The sequence below is a fragment of the Ipomoea nil genome, unplaced genomic scaffold (assembly GCF_001879475.1).
Source record: "Ipomoea nil cultivar Tokyo-kokei standard unplaced genomic scaffold, Asagao_1.1 scaffold3321, whole genome shotgun sequence".
NCBI lineage: Eukaryota > Viridiplantae > Streptophyta > Magnoliopsida > Solanales > Convolvulaceae > Ipomoea > Ipomoea nil.
The window spans coordinates 636112-656573 of record NW_017619749.1 but is presented as its reverse complement, the minus strand read 5'-3'; the positions used below and the strand labels follow the sequence as shown (position 1 = coordinate 656573).

General features: G+C 35.9%; 3 protein-coding genes across 6 annotated transcripts; all 3 read left to right on the top strand.

Moving 5' to 3' along the window:
- Window positions 1-8437, top strand: LOC109170026 (5'-3' exoribonuclease 3). 2 transcript variants are annotated; one of them, XM_019318949.1, is made up of 23 exons: window positions 1-433; window positions 871-973; window positions 1066-1142; window positions 1232-1423; window positions 1530-1649; window positions 1752-1814; window positions 2056-2205; window positions 2384-2548; window positions 3013-3090; window positions 3206-3292; window positions 3669-3959; window positions 4206-4301; window positions 4741-4836; window positions 5145-5215; window positions 5511-5639; window positions 5717-5793; window positions 5869-5909; window positions 6009-6083; window positions 6163-6320; window positions 6514-6618; window positions 6723-6798; window positions 7165-7244; window positions 7363-8437. In XM_019318949.1, the coding sequence occupies exons 1-23, from the start codon at window positions 230-232 to the stop codon at window positions 8063-8065; spliced, it is 3237 nt and encodes a 1078-aa protein (XP_019174494.1). In that variant the 5' UTR covers window positions 1-229; the 3' UTR covers window positions 8066-8437. The 2 variants fall into 2 exon arrangements, with proteins under 2 accessions (XP_019174494.1, XP_019174495.1); XM_019318950.1 differs by lacking the exons at window positions 1-433; window positions 871-973 and having other exon boundaries at window positions 1069-1142; window positions 1236-1423.
- Window positions 8438-8969: 532 nt separating this feature from the next.
- LOC109170027 (probable acyl-activating enzyme 1, peroxisomal) lies at window positions 8970-20345 on the top strand. Of its 2 annotated transcripts, XM_019318952.1 has the most exons (4): window positions 8970-9205; window positions 9374-9616; window positions 10191-11704; window positions 20299-20345. In XM_019318952.1, the coding sequence occupies exons 2-3, from the start codon at window positions 9410-9412 to the stop codon at window positions 11661-11663; spliced, it is 1680 nt and encodes a 559-aa protein (XP_019174497.1). In that variant the 5' UTR covers window positions 8970-9205; window positions 9374-9409; the 3' UTR covers window positions 11664-11704; window positions 20299-20345. The 2 variants fall into 2 exon arrangements, with proteins under 2 accessions (XP_019174497.1, XP_019174496.1); XM_019318951.1 differs by lacking the exon at window positions 20299-20345 and having other exon boundaries at window positions 10191-11814.
- Window positions 18214-20290, top strand: LOC109170028 (probable acyl-activating enzyme 1, peroxisomal). 2 transcript variants are annotated; one of them, XM_019318955.1, is made up of 3 exons: window positions 18214-18411; window positions 18803-19949; window positions 19984-20266. In XM_019318955.1, the coding sequence occupies exons 1-3, from the start codon at window positions 18214-18216 to the stop codon at window positions 20067-20069; spliced, it is 1431 nt and encodes a 476-aa protein (XP_019174500.1). In that variant the 3' UTR covers window positions 20070-20266. The 2 variants fall into 2 exon arrangements, with proteins under 2 accessions (XP_019174500.1, XP_019174499.1); XM_019318954.1 differs by having other exon boundaries at window positions 18803-20290.
- Window positions 20346-20462: the final 117 nt, after the last annotated feature.

Here is a 20462-nt window from a genome sequence, read left to right as displayed (position 1 = left end):
ACCCGCCGCGCGAATCGAAAATCGATGCCCGCCTTCTTTATCCGCATATTCTTGATTTCTTTGCATCTTGCTTAACGTCGTTCTACTTCTTTCTTTTCTTCTTCAAATTCATTTATCTTCCTTCCGATTTACTACTACATATTAATATACATATATACACTTGCATACATACATACGTTGATTGGAGTTCTGTGCGAGATTCAGCGGTTTTGTTTAGAATTGGGCGAAAATGGGAGTTCCGGCATTTTACCGGTGGCTGGCGGAGAAGTATTCGATGGTGGTGGTGGATGTGATCGAGGAAGAGGCGGTGGTTATCGAAGGAGTAAAAATTCCGGTGGATACCAGTAAACCTAATCCAAATAATATCGAATTCGATAACCTCTATCTAGATATGAATGGTATTATTCACCCGTGTTTTCACCCCGAAGATCGAGTACGTATCTTTTTAGTTCGTCGCTTATTGCCACTCGTCCGCTTTGCTGTTCATTTAGTGTTTTTAGTACATATCTGTTGACTTCTTCGGGATTTAAGTTTGTGCATGCAATAGAATTAGATTGTGCGTTTGTTTTGGTTTTGGAAGTTGCAGTGAGCATTTGTGAAATAGTTTCCTTCGTTTTTATGGATTTATTATTCGGCATGTGAACTTGTTGCTGTTTTTTTTGATATATATCTGAATGCCATTCAACTGCCAATTATCAGCAAAGGAGAGTTGATTGGTTCTCATATAGCTGCAATTCAAGCATAAATGATGATTTTAAGCTAACTATGTTAAATGCATTGATTTCATATGTGCAAAGTAGGGCCAGTAAGCCTTTTATGTTTTGTTTGTCCTTTGCTTGTTGTAAACTCTCTTGCTGTTTTCTCATGCAGCCTTCTCCTACCACATTCGAGGAGGTATTTCGATGCATGTTTGACTATATAGACAGGCTCTTTGTAATGGTGCGCCCTCGAAAGCTACTGTACATGGCTATTGGTATGTAATAATGCTGTAATGACTTTTTCCATGGTTTTGTATAAAGTGATGCATCCCTCTATACTTATTGCTGGCTTCAAATTATTTGGTAGATGGTGTTGCTCCAAGAGCTAAAATGAATCAGCAAAGGTCTAGGCGTTTTAGAGCCGCAAAAGATGCAGCTGAAGCGGTATGCACAGTTTGGATATTCCTTGACTTGAAATTTAAAATAAAAACTTAAATTAGTTTAGTTTCTAGTTACTGAAATTGCATTTGTAGGCAGCTGAAGAGGAAAGGTTGCGTGAGGAGTTTGAGCAGGAGGGTAGGAAGCTTCCTCCCAAGCAGGAATCACAAACTTTTGATTCAAATGTTATCACTCCTGGAACTCCCTTCATGGCCACTTTGTCAATTGCACTCCAGTACTACATTCATCTCAGGCTAAACTATGATCCTGGATGGAGAAACATTAAGGTGGTTTTCATGTTATTTTTAGTTCAGATAAATGTGGCTTTGTTTTGTTGTATCAATGTATGTCAGTGGTGCTTAGTGTTACAATTACTATTATATTTTTTTGTAGGTTATACTCTCTGATGCGAATGTTCCTGGTGAAGGGGAACACAAAATTATGTCATACATTCGTTTGCAAAGGAACCTTCCTGGTCATGACCCTAATACAAGACATTGTTTGTATGGTCTGGTATGTTTTCTACTTCAAATTACTTGAAAACTTGTGGCTGGAACATTATTCCAATTTGCTTGATACAACTTTCTAAAAAATATTTCCGTTTCCTATTCATAGGATGCAGACCTAATCATGTTGGCTTTGGCTACTCATGAAGTCCACTTTGCTATACTTAGAGAGGTTAGTAATTTAAGTTTTCAATGTCCCTAAGAATGCATTTTTTATTGTGACATATGTGGCTGGTTTGTAGATTTCAAATCTAATACTCCGTATTAACATTGTAGATTTGTATAATTTGAGCTGTTATACATTCTAAATTATGCTCTTTGGTTGCTTGATTTGATTCGTGTACTTTGCCAGTTTATCTATGACTTACTTCCTTTGGTCCGATGGATTGACTTAAATTTTCTTTACTTGTCAGGTTGTATTTACCCCTGGTCAGCAGGACAAATGTTTTCTATGTGGTCAAATGGGCCACTTAGCAGCAGATTGCGAAGGGAAGGCGAAGAGAAAGGCTGGGGAGTTTGATGAAAAAGGTGATACTGAAGTGGTGGCAAAAAAGCCTTATCAGGTTAAGTTTTTGGTTTGATTACAAATCCAGTTCCTTTATGTACGGCATTTGTATTTCTCTGCTTGGTTACTTTGAATTTGTGTTCGTGAATGGTTTACAATTTCAAATTTATATTTGATACCCATGTTTCAGCTTGGTTTATCTGAATTGGCATTTATTGATGGGTTGAAATTTGCAGTTCGTCAATATTTGGACCCTGAGGGAGTACTTGGAGTATGAATTCAGAATTCCAAATCCTCCTTCTGAGATTGATTTCGAGCGCATTGTTGATGATTTTATATTCATGTGTTTCTTTGTTGGGAATGATTTTCTGCCACATATGCCCACGCTTGAGATCCGTGAGGTTTGTTTTATTCTCATTATGATTTGTATTCTGCAAGGACTTTGGACTACTAAGGGTGCATTTGGGAGAGCAGCAGACTGCTCCAATTGCTCTTCGGAATGCCTTTTGGATGAATTGTCTTTGGAGTGGTTCAACATTTCAATAATGGATTAAGGGCTTGGTTAGAGCTGTGCAATTGGAGCGGTTCAACTGTTCGAATCTCACTACCACTATTCCAACCACTCCAATCGCATTGGTCTCCCAAATGGAGCCTAAGTTGATGTGTTGCTCTGACCAACTTTTTTGGCACTATATTCATATGCTTCTCATAAGTAGCACATAGTTCAATGAGTTTCAGATGTTAACAGGCACTTGAAACTAATATTTCTACCATCTTAATGTACTTATTCACTTGCACTTTGTTGTAGAGGTTTCTACTTTTCAGGATATAAGAATTTTTATAACTTGTTCTGGCTTGTGCTCAGGGTGCAATAAACTTGCTCATGGCTGTTTACAAGAAGGAGTTTAGGTTGATGGGAGGGTATTTGACTGATGGCAGCAAGGTATTCAATTTGTATTAAAGAAGGTCTACTAATTTATAGATTTTTTCTTATTAATTGTTCTTGATCTCGTATTCTGTTTTTTTTGGTTGTCTCTCCTACTTTGTATCCTTTTTAGCCAAATCTTGGCTGTGTGGAGCATTTTATACAGGCAGTGGGGTCATATGAAGATAAAATATTCCAGAAAAGAGCACGCTTGCATCAGGTTTCCACTAGTCGAATAATTTATTTTCCTTTTTATTTAATTTTTTTAAACACAACTTAATTCCTACTCTGTTGACTTTGTTATTCCATGGTTTGCATGGTCAGGCAGCCTTTTTTACCCTTTTAAGTTAATTTGAAGTAGCTGTACCATTTGACAGTTTATTGCGTTTATTTCTCCTGTATTCTCACTAGAGGAACTCAAGTTAATAATTTGCAATCTTGTAGAGCAATATATATTAGTCCATTTTAGAATATCATATGGATCTCTCTTGCTTTGTTATTTTCAATAAGCTGGTGCCTGGCTGTCTGTTTGGTTTTAACTTCATATCTTCCCCTCCTCACTATACCTTTCTAAGTTATTTGCTACCATTTCTTAGAGGCAATCCGAAAGAATCAAGCGTGAAAAAGCACAAAAAAAACGAGAAGATTCTGTGCCTGAAGTTGAACCTGAATCGTTGGTTCCAGTTGCTCGGTTTCAGGGTTCTCGTCTTGCATCTGGCCCCTCACCTTCTCCATATCAACAAGGGTTTAGATCTGACCAAAAGTTGCGGTCTGGAAATTCTCATGATGGCCATACTCATAACCATGCTACAAAAGTTGCACGCTTGGCATCTGCAGCCACAGTAGGAGCTGCAATTGTTGAGGCTGAGAATAGCCTTGAAATTGAAGTATGTTTTCCTGCTTCAGGAGAGGCAGTTTAATGTAATTTTTACTCCTGTCATGCTTTAGGGCTTATATTATATATAACTTAGTGATTAATTAGTTTATGGTTTGCGTATAATTTGGCATTTCTAACAGTATTATTGTTGCTACCTTATTTGGTTGACGTTGTGTTTACTATTAATTAGTGGTAGTACTTTCTCTCTGTGGGCTTGATTGCAGTGTTTAACTTAATTTTTCTTTTTGTATCCAAGGTGCGTGATAACAAAGAAGATTTGAAAACCAAGCTGAAAGAGCTACTTCGTGAAAAGAATGATGTTTTCAACTCAGAAAATCCTGAAGAAGACAAGGTTGTGAATTATATAAACTGGGCTATGTGCCGTGTAATTGTAAAACTTTATTTATTTATTTATACTGATTTTGCGTTTCATGAAGACCAAACATTATGATGCTTTGTTTTTTCTGTCCCCAAGTTCATATTTAGGCTTTACTTGTATAATTCATTAATGTGCATTGATATCACTTGTTTTAATATCTGTTGTGTTTTATCTGAATGGGCAAGCATGAGTTTAGCACAGAAGTAAATTTATTTTGCTTTATAATTGAACTAGATGCTGAAAATATTTTTTTTAAAATTGTTTTCCTTTTATTATTAATTTATTATTTTTATTATTTGTCCTGTGGAACATTGTGAAATTCCTCCATATAAATAATCAAAGTTGCTGTCTGCTATGTGGTTAATATTTGTCACTGCATTATGAGTGGTTATTTTCTGATTTTCTTTTATAGATCAAGCTGGGAGAGCCAGGTTGGAAAGAGAGGTATTATGAGGATAAGTTCTCTGCAAAAACACCTGAGGAAATGGAAGAGATACGGAAAGATGTTGTAAGTTATCTTGAATGTGCTAGTCAAACAGCCTCCAGTACAATGCTGCTCTACTCACTAATGTTGTGGGCTAAGATAGTTCCCACATGATTAAAAAAATTTCCTTTTATGCTCTCATTAAAAAAGACTCTACATGGGTAAAACATTTGTTCTATTGTTAATTGTCCATTACAAATCATCAATACTGTTTTGTTTAAACTCTTAAGAAGAACACCAAGGGAAATAAGGGTATTGTATATTGTTCCTTTATCATTTGAACCTAGTTTTCTGTGAGTATAAATTAATTGTATCTTTGGGTTTTCTCGTAGGTTTTGAAATACACTGAAGGCCTATGCTGGGTTATGCACTATTATTATGAAGGCGTTTGTTCCTGGCAGTGGTAAAAAAGTTGTCCTTTTTGAAGTTGGTTAATTTTTCTGTTCAATTCTTTGTGGACATGAGGTACTTGAGAGCTAGTATATATTGTTACTACATTAACGTATGATATAAGCAGTATATATATCCTACACACGCATATATACTTTCTGAAATGTGCTAGTACAAGTATTTGAATTTGTGCATGCACATGCAGATTGTTGTGTGAATCTGAATAACAGTTTGTATAGCGTAGAAATCTTAATATTTTATGTTATCACCATTGCACTCCTTGATCATATAAAATGCCTTTCTTATAGGTATTACCCGTATCACTATGCACCATTTGCTTCAGACTTGAAGGAACTTGCAGGATTGAGCATAAGCTTTGAATTGGGTACTCCATTTAAACCATTCAACCAACTGTTGGGTGTGTTCCCTGCAGCAAGGTTTGTACAAGTATCTTTCTATTTTATTTCTTTTCAAGCTATGGTGTTTTTTGGTGTTCTAACTGGGTCATATGCAGTTCACATGCACTTCCTGAGCATTATAGGAAATTGATGACAGACCCAAACTCGCCTATTATTGATTTTTATCCCACTGGTATTTTTTTATCGCTTAATGTATTCATTTTTTAAACGTAATGGATTTGTGTTTATATGGTTGTTATGATTGTAGATTTTGAAGTGGACATGAATGGCAAGAGGTTTTCTTGGCAGGTATTGATTAAAACATTTATAATTTTGCTTTCTGAGAAAGGATATCTTCTGTGATGATGTTTATCATGCAACTGAATTAAAATATTTCTTGATGTCAAGGGCATTGCCAAATTGCCTTTCATTGATGAAGCTCGGCTCCTTGCAGAGGTTGCAAAAGTTGAACATACATTGACGGTAAGGTTATCTATCCTTAATACCCAATTGAGCTCAAGAGATTAGTATTTTAATCGATCATGTAATCACATTTATGCAGGATGAAGAAGCACGGAGAAACAGTATGATGCTTGATATGCTCTTTGTGTCATTGTCTCATCCACTATCTCCATACATCTTCTCTCTTGATCATCGCTGTAAACAGCTGACTGAAAAAGAAAGGGTTGAAGCAAAGGAGCCTATTGACCCAGGGGCAAGGTTTGTATTGCAATATTTGCTATTAAGTGAAAATCCTTCAGTCCTTAAATATGCATTTAGTTCATATGCTGGAAGCAACTCTATTTGTCTTTATTGCCTAAATTTGTGAATTGAGTCTGTTTTATGATATTTCATTATTCCTTCTTAGATGATATTTTTAACTGTGTCACCTATAAAATGTGATTGTGTACAGTGGTGGGATGAATGGCTATTTATCCCTCTGTGGGGGAGATCCGTGTCCTCCAGTTTTTAGATCACCTGTTCAAGGAATGGAAGATATTATGGATAACCAAGTCATGTAAGAAGTTTGGCCTTTTAAGATCACTACAAACAATTGTCTGAGTAGGTAAAATATCTGAGTTTGTTACTTACCTTATTTGTCTTTTCAACTTATATTTGCAGATGTGCAATATACGGACTTCCAAATGCCCATAAACACATTACTCGACCTCCAAATGGGGTTATTTTGCCGAAGAAGGTATTCATTGTCAAATTACATTATTATTATTATTATTATTATTATTATTATTATTATTATTATTTAATATCATTTGAATCTAGTGATATGTTGCCTTTGTTTCTTTTCAAAGTTAATAAGCCTGTGTGCTAGGAGCATTTATTTGCTCAATGTTCAAGCCTTGCATAGTTTGTAAAATTTTGCATCATGGGCTTTCACTTCTAACTGCAATGGGAACTGTATTTATTTGAACATTGTTATGTTATTCTCTGCAAGTTATGCTGACTGGAAAATTTTTTTGAAGCAACTACATTTCTCTGTGTTTGCGTAATATATATATGTATGTATCTATTATGTCAGACATTATTGCACTTCTTTGTTTTCCAGACTGTGACATTTGGTGACATGAAGCCGGAGCCTGTACTTTGGCATGAGGATTCTGGAAGGAGACCTAGGGATAATGGAAGGTAAAATGCATTCCACTGGTTTGATTGCTATCAGCTGTAAATGTTACGTAGTACAAGTTTATCTTTCTAGCATGAACAACCACCCTGATGGCCTGATGTAAGATTTTTTTTTCCCCAGAAACAATAACACAGGAGCTATGACTGGTCGACAACTTGGTGAGGCTGCACATCGACTTGTAGCTAATAGTTTACAGATAGCAGATAGGGGTGACTATGGTGATCATAGGTACGGACCGCCTACATCCTACCCCGGTGCTTATGGTCCACCATTGCAATCCTATCAAACGAACAGATATAATGGCCACGAGCACACAAGGTTTGTGCCTAATTCAAGCTATTCTGCTCGAGATGCTGGAGGTTACCAGAGGTCATCACATTCAACAGTCTCGCAACACCACCTTTATGATGATAATCATAGCCAGACTAATGCTTATTCGGGCTCTCATCATGCCTACAGGAGGCCTAATCCTCATCATGAAAGGATTGACCAATCTGTTGCCCAGAGTAGGGATTATCATAGACATGGATATTATGCACCAGGGTTGCAGCACAATGGGGGACACTCCTACCACTCAGGTGCCACACACCATCAACATGTGCACTTAACTCCCCATCCACCACCAACTCATATACCCAATCACAGAGGATATAATCATCAACCTTACGAGTCTGGTAGTTATAATCATTTGGGCAGTGGTCAAGGTCCTCATAGCAACCCAGGTGGTGGCAGAGGATATAATTATCCACACCAATCAAGCAATCAATATGCAGCTTTAAATAGGGGATCAAATAGACGACCACCTTCTGACTATCGGCGCTAGAGGGGTAGTATTTTAGCTTTGGACTTCTCAGTTTAACCTTTGTAGCTTTGAATTTGATGTTACATCAACTCACCAAGCAGATGTATGGAGCCAGGGGAGGATGGATCATCAGTGTTGCCTGGAGCAATTGCTTGCCGATCTGTTTTGTGCTTAGCTTTGTAATTTGTACCATAGTGTCTCATTACCTCATTATTTTTATGTTATATTTGTTTTTTTCTAAAGATATAAATTTAATGTACTTCAATTTGTTGTAACCGGTTACTGATTGACGGGAAAGGTTGTAATCTTGGATAAAAGTTTTTGTATTCCGTTGAATCATTTGAACCAATTGTTAGTTTGTTATGGGAATGAGAAGCGAGCATGATTAGAATACATCCTTTGCCTGTAATCATCAATTTTTAAGCAACCTGTGTGTAACATGTATTTCGATTTGGGAAAACAAATTTTATATCTAATTTTTACTCCCTCTAATATATATTTGAATGTAGACCACTTTCCTTGGACCCACAAGATGTAAATGTTTTATCCATGCTTGTCATATTAGGGAGTAGAATTTAATTTGAAAGTCCAAAGTAGAACTTTTCCAATTGTTGCCTACGGGATTGGGATTGCAAAGACAAAAATCACAGATTTGAGGAATAGAAGTGTCCTTGATATTTCTCGGTGGCAGCCATAAACCGTTTTATGCATCTACATGATAGGGACATTGGGACACCATACACACACTAAAAGCCGGTGGACAAAGCTCCATGATAGGGACTGCACTACTAAATATCTTTACGAAATTAAAAATGTAGTCCCAAAGTTAGCAATTATTCAAAAATGGGGTCAGTTTTTCCATTGCAAAATGTTGTTTTTTCTCTTAAATTTAATAATTTCGAGTTGACAATCAACACTGACATTGTGTATATCTTTAATCCTTTTTTTTTCTTTCTTTATTTTAAATTTGGAAAATTCAACCAATCATATCATCCACGACGGCGGCATTTGCACTGATTTTAACAATTCGGGGCTCTTTATCGACAGTTATCTGGCCAGCTCACGAAAAGAGAGGCAGAGCTTTATCTCGAACCCCGACCGCCGTCGCCGAATCTGGTCGGAAGCGGACGACGGACCACCGTCCTCATCTCCAAAACAAAGGTATGTATATAATATCTTTAATAGCTTTCACATATTGTCTTTTTCTCAAGCAGGCCAAACGCTTATGAGATATTTTGATCTGCAACTGCAAGTGTGTTATTGGCGATATTAGACTCCGTACTTTCCTGGCTTTCTAGTAACTAAAAATGTTTAAACTCTTGCATTCAGTAAGTTTTTAGAAGTCGGAGAGAATTGAAGAGGTATATGGTATTGATGGAGGGAACGACTCGGTGCTCTGCGAACTACGTTCCGCTGACTCCGATCAGCTTCTTGGAGCGCTCTGCTTTGGTGTACGGAGATAATGTATCTATAATCCATGGCTCTCTCAACTTCACATGGAAACAGACCCGTGATAGGTGTGTCAGCCTCGCTTCTGCTCTCTCCCTCATCGGAATCTCTCGCCACGACGTCGTAAGTGTGTTATGATTTAACCACTGTCTGATTTAACCATAAGTCCATATGGTAGTAGCTTATTCATATTTTTACTGTGTAGAAAACCCTTGAAATTATTTGGATATTTACTTTCAAGTGTGATCTGTTCTTCCTCTAATCTAGTTAAGCTAATGACATTTCCTGAAATGCAGTACATATTTATAAATATGTAAACAATGCCCTCAAGAAATTTGAAAACTTTGTAGCTTCCACATTATCTGTCTTTTATACAAAAGATAGGTGGGCTAATTTTATTTTGGATAGGCATTTGTATGGTTATATAGTTTGTGTATTTCCTAATCCTCCTCTTTGTCTTTACTAATCTTTTGGATGCAATTTTAAGGTGGCTGTTTATACGAGGAAAAGAACTGAATGGCTGCTGAGGGGCATTGCCATTGAATTTGATGTGACTTGTTCTATATTCAATTGTCCATCTCCCAATCTTTTGCTCCTTAATATGTTAGCATTGAAATGATGACTTAATTTTTTTTTATTGATTTTGTATTCTTTCTCCATAGCCTTGAGCCTACTTGTGTAACTATTTGAGCTGCAGGTTGCTGTCTTGGCTCCAAATATTCCAGCAATGTATGAGCTACACTTTGGAGTTCCAATGGCTGGGGCAGTCCTTTGCTCGCTTAATACACGCCATGATTCAGCAATGGTGGCAGTGCTGCTGAAACATTCAGAGGCCAAAGTCATATTTGTAGATGACCAGTTCCTTGATATTGCCAAGGGAGCCCTTGAGATTCTATCGAGGTCAGGTATCAAGTTGCCTCGCGTAGTTGTAATCCATGACAGTGATGTGAAGCAATCGGGCACTTTTTTCAACAAAATGTCATCGGCACAAGGGAGTTTGGAGTATGAGTCCTTTTTAGCAAGCGGAACAAGTGATTTTGAGATAATATGGCCAAATGATGAATGTGATCCAATAGCTCTGAATTATACTTCAGGCACAACATCTAGTCCTAAAGGAGTTGTTTATAGCCATAGAGGAGCCTATCTTAATGCTCTGGCTGCAGTTCTTCTCAGCGAGATGACCTCAATGCCAGTCTATTTATGGGTTGTTCCTATGTTTCATTGCAATGGTTGGTGTCTTACTTGGGGCGTGGCAGCACAGGGCGGAACAAATGTTTGTTTGAGGAGCGTCACAGCAAAAGGAATATTTGACAAGATAGATCATCATAATGTAAGCCACATGGGTGGAGCACCTACAGTTTTAAACATGATAATAAATGCACCACCAGATGTTAAGAGGCCGCTTCCAAGAAAGGTTGCAGTCATGACAGGTGCTGCACCACCCCCTTCTCATGTTCTCTTCAAGATGGAGGAGCTAGGATTTGTAATCATTCACTCGTATGGTTTAACCGAAACATATGGTCCAGGAACAATATGTGTGTGGAAACCCGAGTGGAATTCTTTACCGCCTAATGCTCGGGCAAAACTCAAGGCCCGTCAAGGATTACACCACATTGGCATGGAGGTGGTAGATGTTAAGGACCCTGCAACAATGAAGAGTGTGCCACCAGATGCGAAAACACTAGGTGAAGTGATGTTCAGAGGCAACACGGTGATGAATGGGTATTTCAAAGATTTGAAAGCGACAGAAGATGCTTTTAAAGGTGGGTGGTTTCGAAGTGGTGACTTGGGAGTGAAACACCCTGATGGCTACATAGAGTTGAAGGATCGATCAAAAGACATCATTATTTCAGGCGGAGAAAACATTAGCACAATTGAGGTGGAGTCCGTAATTTTTAGCCATCCAGCTGTTCTTGAGGCGGCTGTGGTGGGTAGACCAGATGATCACTGGGGTGAGACAGCTTGCGCATTTGTTAAGCTTAAAGATGGATATAATGTGAGCGCCAATGAAATTATCAAGTACTGTCGGGATCATTTGCCACATTACATGGCTCCAAAAACTGTGATTTTCAATGATTTGCCTAAAACCTCAACAGGGAAGACACAGAAGTTCATTCTCAGGCAAAGGACCAAAGCTATGGGAAGTCTTTCAAAATCAAGCAGACTCTGAGGTACATCTGTCCTACAACTCTAAGCTGAGGCTTTAACATTGTTTGAAATATAGAATTGTTTGTAAGAAAATGCGCTAATGGCTAATAATAATGCAGTTGTAATGACATTGTTCTTAATACATGCATGTAGTGTTCTTATTATTATCTTTATTATTTGTCCTGTGGAACGAAAATCCTGAAGAAGGCAAGGTTGTGAAATATATATACTGGCTATGTTGTGTAATTCAGTAATTGTAAACTCTTTTTTAAATTATTTACTGATTTTGTGTTTCATGAAGACCAAACATTATGATGCATTGTTTTTTTGTCCCCAAGTTCATATTTAAGCTGCACTTGTATAACTCATTAATGTATCACCATGTTTTAATATCTGTTGTGTTTTATCTGAATGGGCAAGCAGGAGGGTAGCACAGAAGTAATTTATATCCTACACCACGGTGCGCGTTGCACTATGCGCCCAGATGCAAAACGACGTCGTTTTAATTTTAATTTTTTTTTTTTGAAATTTCCCGCCCCAGTGAATGGCAGTAGTTTTTTCTTTAAAAAAAAAACCCGCTATTCAAGAATGTACATAATGTTATACTAGAATACACATAATTGTATACATGAATGTACATAATTATATAACAAAATATACATACTCTTTTTAAAAGATAATACACATAATCTAACATAATACATAATAAACATAAACTTTTAACATAATACACATCAACTATTAACATAATACACACAAATTTTCTGATTCGTATGTACATAATTGTATAAAAAGAATGCACATAATTGTATAAAAAATGTACATAACTGTATGAACCAATACACATAACTGTATGAACAAATACACATAACTGTGTGAACAAATACACATAATTCCAGCAACTTCCTACCGCGCCTCCCAAAACGACGTCGTTTTGGGAGGCGCGCGGCGCACAGTGCTATGTGCGCCGTGGTGTAGGGTATAACGATTGGAAGTAAATTTATTGGGCTTGCTTCTTCTTCTTCCAAATACTGACTACTAAGCCACTAAGCTAAGCCCATGCGGGCATAATTGTGTTTTCTAACCACTGGTTTAGTAGCCAGTGTCATTTTTCGCCAAAATCTAGGGATGGCAACGGGGCGGGGAGTATACTCCCCGTCCCCGTCCCCGTCCCCATCCCCGGCGGGGAATTAAAAATATTCCCCATCCCCATCCCCACGAGGAATTAGCCGGGGACAGGGATTCCCCATTCCCCGTCAACTCCTAGTTAAAATGTTAAATTTTTAATTTTTGTTAATAAAAAATTTAAAATCTAAGTCTTAGTTTCAAAACTAAAATACTAACTCTACAAATAAATAAATAAATAAAATACTAACAATATACTATTTATATTTATATATGCAATGAAGTATATACAGTAGCAATACTGCAACTTATATAAACATAACAACATTAACTATATATATATATTCATTACATATATAAATATATATAGTATTCTCTTAGTATTTTATATATATATATATATATATATATATATATATATATATATATTATTCGGGGACGGGGCGGGGCGGGGGAGGGGTATCCCCGTCCCCGTCCCCGATCCCCAAAAATTTTTCCCATCTCCGTCTCTTTCGGGACGGGGATCGGGGATCCCCGTCGGGGACGGGGCACATTGCCATCCCTACCAAAATCTCTTCATTTTTCTCCGTTAATAAAAAATGTTTTTCGTTGACTGAATTTTCCTATTACATCCAAACACTGAAAACCCAAAAAAACTTTTTACAAAAATCGTTTTTCGTGTTTTCAGACGTACCTAATTGTTAGTTTGTTACTTTCCCAGGGAATGAGAAGCCAGAATGATTAGATTACATCTTTTGCCTATAATCATCAAATTTTAAGCAACCTATGTGTAACATGTATTTCCAATTGTGCCTACGGGATTGCATAGATAAAAATGACATAGATCTGAGGAATAAAAGAGAGGAAATTTGATTGGATGGATAGAGACAAGGGATGTGGCCCATATACACTAAGGGATATTTGATTGGATGGATCGGAAAACATTTTTGTGAGGAATTTTTTATTTATTTATTTTTTTTTTTTGGAAATCTTGTGAGGATTTTTTTTTTTTTTTTTTTTTAATAAAAGTTGTGAAAAATGATGTTTTATGTTGTTTGATTCATTGAACTCATTTTTCGTTGAAAAATTAATAAATTCATTTTTCATTGAAAAATGTTCCTAAAAATTGAGGAAAATAATGTTTTATGTTGTTTGATTCATGGAATTCATTTTCAAATGAATTCGTAAAAGTTGAGGAAAATAGTGTTTTATGTTGTTTGATTAATGTAATTCATTTTGAATTGAAAAATGAATTCCTAAAAATGAAGGAAAGTTATGTTTTATGTTGTTTAATTCATGGAATTCATTTTCCGTTGAAAAATTAATTAATGAATTCGTTTTTTATTGAAAAATGTTCCTAAAAATTAAGGAAAATAAATATTTTATGTTGTTTGATTCATGGAATTGATTTGAATTCCTAAAAGTTTTGGAAAACGTTTTCAAAGGGGAGGGTGTGATATTTTTTGTTTCTTTCATGAAATTTGAGAATAACCGAACAAAGTATTACATAATAGGACTATTTTGTCTTTATAGAACATTTTTAAATATCTTAGACTATGATGTGTATAATAATTTTTATTATATTATTATAATTACATATATAATTATAATATTTAAATTTATGATATTGTATTATTATATTTTATAAATAATAATACTTTAACTTAAAAATCACTATTACTTTTATTATTATCATCATTGTGTAGAAATATTTTGATCTTTATACTTATTATTTCTTACCATTGTAATCCTAACTAATTGTTAGTTTGTTATTTTCCCAGGGAATGAGAAGCCAGCATGATTAGATTACATCCTTCGCTTATAATCATCAATTTTTAAGCAACCTATGTGTAAATGACATAGACATAAATGACCTACGTGGCTACGGGATTGCATAGACAAAAATGACATAGATCTGAGGAATAGAAGTGTCATTGTTAGTACTTTAGTGGCAGCCATAACCGTTTTATGCATCTACATGATAGAGACAAAGGGATGGGGCTATGGCCATATTAGGGGTGTAAATGAACCGAGCAGCTCGCGAGCCGCTCGGCCAAAACTCGGCTCGAGCTCGGTCAAAATTGAGCTCGTGCTGAGCTCGAGCGGCTCGTTTAGTAATCGAGCTCGTGCCGAGCTCGAGTGGTTCGTTTAGTAATCGAGCTCGAGCCGAGCCTAGATATTCTAGGCTCGTGGCTCGTCGAGCCATATAATATATAATATATATAATATATAATACATAATATCATATAATAATAATAATAATAATAATATATAAAAATAACAATTAGAAATTAAAATTTTAACATAAAAGATTTATATTATTTATGTATGGATAAAACAAAGTAGTTTGAATTTTTAATCAAAAGTTTTAAATAGGTCAAATTCAATGTCAAAATCGAGCTCGAACTCGAGCTCAAGATCGAACTCGAGTTCGAACTAGAACAATCGAGCTGCTCGAGCAGCCTGAAAATTACCGAGCTCGAGCTCGAGCCGAGCCTTCATTAACGAGCTCGAGCCTACCCAGGCTCGAGCTCGGCTCGGCTCGTTTACACCCCTAGGCCATATAGGGGTTTGCAAACTTCGGATAATTTTCGGTTAACCGATCGAACCGACAAAGTTCGGTTAACCGTTTTCGAACCGAACTTTTTCGGTTCGATTAATGGTTAAAAGAATTTTAAAACTTCGGTTAACGGTTAATTCGGTTCGAAAGGTCGGTTAACCGGAGTTTTTAATATATATATATATATATATATATATATATATATATATATATATATATATATATAAATACTAATTTGAAGTTATAATGTTTGGAGTTTATAATTAATGTTTTTGTATATTTTATTGTGAATTTATTATGATATGTATTTTATTTTAATTGAATTTATTATTTTAGGTGTTATTTTTAGAATTTTAAATTTTAGCTTTAAAAAGTTTGGTTAATCGGTTAACCGATCAATTAACCCAAAAAAATTCGATTCGGTAAATTCGGTAGAGCAAACTTCGGTTCGGTTAACGGTTAAAGGAAAAAAAACTTCAATTAATTCGGTTCGGTTAAAACGGTTCAGTTAATTGTACGGTTAACCGATTGAACACCCCTAGGGCCATATACACTAAGGGGTATTTGATTGGATGGAAAACATTTTTGTGAGAAAAAAAATTTCATAAAAGTTGTGAAAAATGATGTTTTATGTTGTTTGATTTATGGAATTCATTTTTCCGTTAGAAAATGTATGAATTAATTTTTCGTTAGAAAATGAATTCGTAAAAGTTGAGAAAAATAGTGTTTTATGTTGTTTGATTAATGTAATTCATTTTCCATTGAATATGAATTCCTAAAAATGAAGGAAAATTATGTTTTATGTTGTTTGATTCATGGAATTCATTTTCCGTTGAAAAATTAATTAATGAATTCATTTTTCGTTGAAAAATTAATTAATGAATTCATTTTTTATTGAAAAATGTTCCTAAAAATTAAAGAAAATAAATGTTTTATGTTGTTTGATTCATGGAATTCATTTGAATTCCTAAAAGTTTTGGAAAACGTTTTCAAAGGGGAGGGTGTGATATTTTTTTTTTCTTTCATGAAACTTGAGAATAACCGAACAAAGTATTACATAATAGGACTATTTTGCCTTTATAGAACATTTTTAAATATCTTAGACTATGATGTGTATAATAATTTTTATTATATTATTATAATTACATATATAATTATAATATTTAAACTTATGATATTGTATTATTGTATTTTATAAATAATAATACTTTAATTTAAAAATCACTATTACTTTTATTATTATCATCATTGTGTAGAAATATTTTGATCTTTATACTTATTATTTCTTACTATTGTAATCCTAACTAATTGTTAGTTTGTTACTTTCCCAGTGAATGAGAAGCCAGCATGATTAGATTACATCCTTTGCTTATAATCATCAATTTTTAAGCAACCTATGTGTAAATGACATAGAAATAAATGACCTACGTGGCTACGGGATTGCATAGACAAAAATGACATAGATCTGAGGAATAGAAGTGTCATTGTTAGTACTTAGTGGCAGCCATAACCGTTTTATGCATCTACATGATAGAGACAAAGGGATGGGGCCATATACACTAAGGGGTATTTGATTAGATGGAAAACATTTTTGTGAGAAAAAAGTTTTTATAAAAGTTGTGAAAAATGATGTCTTATGTTGTTTGATTCATGGAATTCATTTTCCGTTATAAAATGTATGAATTAATTTTTCATTAGAAAATGAATTCGTAAAAGTTGAGAAAAATAGTGTTTTATGTTGTTTGATTCATGTAATTCATTTTCCATTGAATTGAAAAATGAATCCCTAAAAATGAAGGAAAATTATGTTTTATGTTGTTTGATTCATGGAATTCATTTTCCGTTGAAAAATTAATTAATGAATTCATTTTCCGTTGAAAAATTAATTAATGAATTCATTTTCCGTTGAAAAATTAATGAATTCGTTTTTTATTGAAAAATGTTCTTAAAAATTGAGGAAAATAAATGTTTTATGTTGTTTGATTCATGGAATTCTCAAAAGTTTTTGGAAAACATTTTCAAAGGGGAGGGTGTGGTATTTTTTTTTTTTTAAATCTTTCATGAAACTTGGGAATAACCGAACAAAGTATATTACATAATAGGGTTCTCGGAATTCTTGTTGGAGATTAGCAAGTAAATTTCATATATATCATCACCATTTTTATTTAAATAAAATTACATGTCAGCAGTGTGGAGTGGCAACCTGAAGGTAACCTGCAAAAAAAAAAAAAAAAGTTAATCGACAAATTTTTAGAGGTAAGTGTGTCCAATTAGAGGGGAGAATTGGACACTTCGAAGTAGTAGATGTGCCTATTTGACATTTGTGTCTTTTTTTTTTCATATACTTGAAAACAACCAAACAAAGTATTACATGATAGGAATATTTTACTCTTATAGAACATTTTTAAATACCTTAGACCAAAATGTGTATAATAATTTTTATTATATTATTATAATAAAATATATAATATCAATATTAATATTACCAATAATTTTTTTTTTCTAATTTGGAAACTTCAACCAATCAAGTCATCCGTGACGGCAGCATTTGCACTAATTTCCACAATTCGTGGCAAAAAAATAAAATAAAAATAAAAACTGAAACAGTTACCTGGTTTTAAGTAGCTAAAATCATTAGTTTGATGGAACACTTGACTTTTCTGGTTGTAGTAACTAAAAACGATTATATTGATTGGACTCTTAAATTTTCTAGTTTTTAGTACCTAAAAATGATTATTTTGATGGGACTCTTAATTTTTTTAATTAGTTTTTAGCAGCTAAAAATAATTATAAATACTCTTGCATTCTGTTTAAAAAAAGAAAAAAAAAAAAAAACTCTTGCATTCAGTAAGTTTGAGAAGTCAGAGAGAAGAGGTGTATAGTATTGATGGAGGGAACCACTCGGTGCTCTGCGAACTATGTTCCGCTGACTCCCATCAGCTTCTTGGAGCGCTCAGCTTTGGTGTATGGAGATAATGTATCTATAATCCATGGCTCTCTCAACTTCACATGGAAACAGACCCGTGATAGGTGTGTCAGCCTCGCTTCTGCTCTCTCCCTCATCGGAGTCTCTCGCCACGACGTCGTAAGTGTGTTATGATATATATATATATATATATATATATATATATATATATATATATATATGTGTGTGTGTGTGTGGGGGGGGGGTAGTAGCTTATTCATATTTTTAGCTTTCTCCCTAACCTTTTGCTAGCCTACTTGTACGCAGTGTTGCAAAAATCGCGCGTAGGCGCTGATTAATTAGCATCTGGCGCTAGGCTGTCGGTCTCCTAGGCGTCCTAGGCACTCGTCTAGGCTGTCGGTCTCCTAGGCGTCCTAGGCACTCGTCTAGGCTGTCGGTCTCCTAAGCGTCCAAGGCACTCGTCTAGGCAGTTCACAGGGGCCTAGTAATTTTTTCAATATTGCTTGTACGTGTAACTAACTAACTAACTAATTAACTATTTGAGCTGCAGGTTGCTGCCCTGGCTCCAAATATTCCAGCACTGTATGAGCTACACTTTGGAGTTCCAATGGCTGGGGGAGTCCTTTGCACGCTTAACACCCGTCATGATTCATCAATGGTTGCAGTGTTGCTGAAACGTTCCGAGCCCAAAGTCATATTTGTAGATGATCAGTTCCTTGATATTGCCAAGGGAGCCCTAGAGATTCTATCAAGCTCAGGAGCTATCAATTTGCCTCGGGTAGTTGTAATCCATGACCACAATAATGGTGTGAAACAATCTTTTTTTAAAGGGAGTTTGGAGTATGAGTCATTTTTAGCAAGTGGAACAAGTGATTTTGAGATCATATGGCCAAATGATGAGTGTGATCCAATAGCCGTGACTTATACTTCTGGCACAACTTCTACTCATCCTAAAGGAGTGGTTTATAGCCATAGAGGAGCCTATCTTAATGCCCTGGCCTCAGTTCTTCTCAACCACATGACCTCAATGCCGGTCTACTTATGGGTTGTTCCTATGTTTCATTGCAATGGTTGGTGTCTTACTTGGGGCGTGGCGGCGCAGGGCGGCACGAATATTTGTTTAAGGACCGTCACGGCCAAAATAATATTCGACAACATAGACCGTCATAATGTAAGCCACATGGGCGGAGCACCCACGGTTTTAAACATGATAGTAAACGCACCACCAGATGTTAAGAGACCGCTTTCCAAAAAGATCGCGGTCATGACGGGTGGTGCACCGCCCCCTTCTCAAGTTCTCTTCAAGATGGAGGGGCTAGGGTTCGAGGTCATTCATGCGTATGGCTCAACCGAGACGTATGGTCCCGGGACCATATGCATGTGGAAGCCCGAGTGGAATTCTTTGTCCCCTGAAGCACAGGCGAAACTCAAGTCCCGTCAAGGAGTCCACCACATTGGGATGGGAATGGTGGATGTTAAGGACCCTGAGACCATGAAGAGTGTGCCGCCAGATGCCAAGACAATAGGTGAAGTGATGTTCAGAGGCAATACTGTGATGAATGGGTACTTGAAAGATTCGAAAGCCACTGAAGATGCTTTTAAAGGTGGGTGGTTTAGAACTGGCGACTTGGGAGTGAAACACCCTGATGGGTACATAGAGGTGAAGGATAGGTCAAAAGACATCATTGTTTCAGGCGGAGAAAACATAAGCACAATCGAGGTTGAGTCCGTGATTTTTAGCCATCCGGCTGTTCTTGAGGCGGCTGTGGTGGGCAGACCGGACGATCACTGGGGCGAGACGCCTTGCGCATTTGTGAAGCTTAAAGATGGGTATAATAACGTGAGCGCCGATGAAATTATGAAGTACTGTAGGGATCATTTGCCAGATTACATGGTTCCAAAAACTGTGATTTTCAATGATTTGCCTAAAACCTCAACAGGGAAGACACAGAAGTTCATTCTCAGGCAAAGGACCAAAGCTATGGGAAGTCTTTCAAAATCAAGCAGACTCTGAGGTTTTAACGTTGTTTGAAATATAGAAATAATGTTTGTAAGAAAATGCCCTAATGGCTAATGCAGTTGTATTGACATTGCTCTTAATAATATAATTATGCAGGGCAAAGTTCCAATAAGTCACAACCAAAGTCAAAGAAATTCAAGGGAAATATATAAAGATAAAAAAAGCTCTTTAGAACAAAGCTACTTTGTAG

Bases quoted from the DNA above. Each gene is read 5' to 3' on its own strand.
- LOC109170026 (XM_019318949.1), top strand. From the start codon at position 230: ATGGGAGTTCCGGCATTTTACCGGTGGCTGGCGGAGAAGTATTCGATG. The intron at 5,640-5,716 runs GTTTGTACAAGT...GGTCATATGCAG, and splicing joins GGTGTGTTCCCTGCAGCAAG to TTCACATGCACTTCCTGAGC. The intron at 6,321-6,513 runs GTTTGTATTGCA...GATTGTGTACAG, and splicing joins CCTATTGACCCAGGGGCAAG to TGGTGGGATGAATGGCTATT.
- LOC109170027 (XM_019318952.1), top strand. From the start codon at position 9,410: ATGGTATTGATGGAGGGAACGACTCGGTGCTCTGCGAACTACGTTCCG. The intron at 9,617-10,190 runs GTAAGTGTGTTA...TTTGAGCTGCAG, and splicing joins GAATCTCTCGCCACGACGTC to GTTGCTGTCTTGGCTCCAAA.
- LOC109170028 (XM_019318954.1), top strand. From the start codon at position 18,214: ATGGAGGGAACCACTCGGTGCTCTGCGAACTATGTTCCGCTGACTCCC. The intron at 18,412-18,802 runs GTAAGTGTGTTA...TTTGAGCTGCAG, and splicing joins GAGTCTCTCGCCACGACGTC to GTTGCTGCCCTGGCTCCAAA.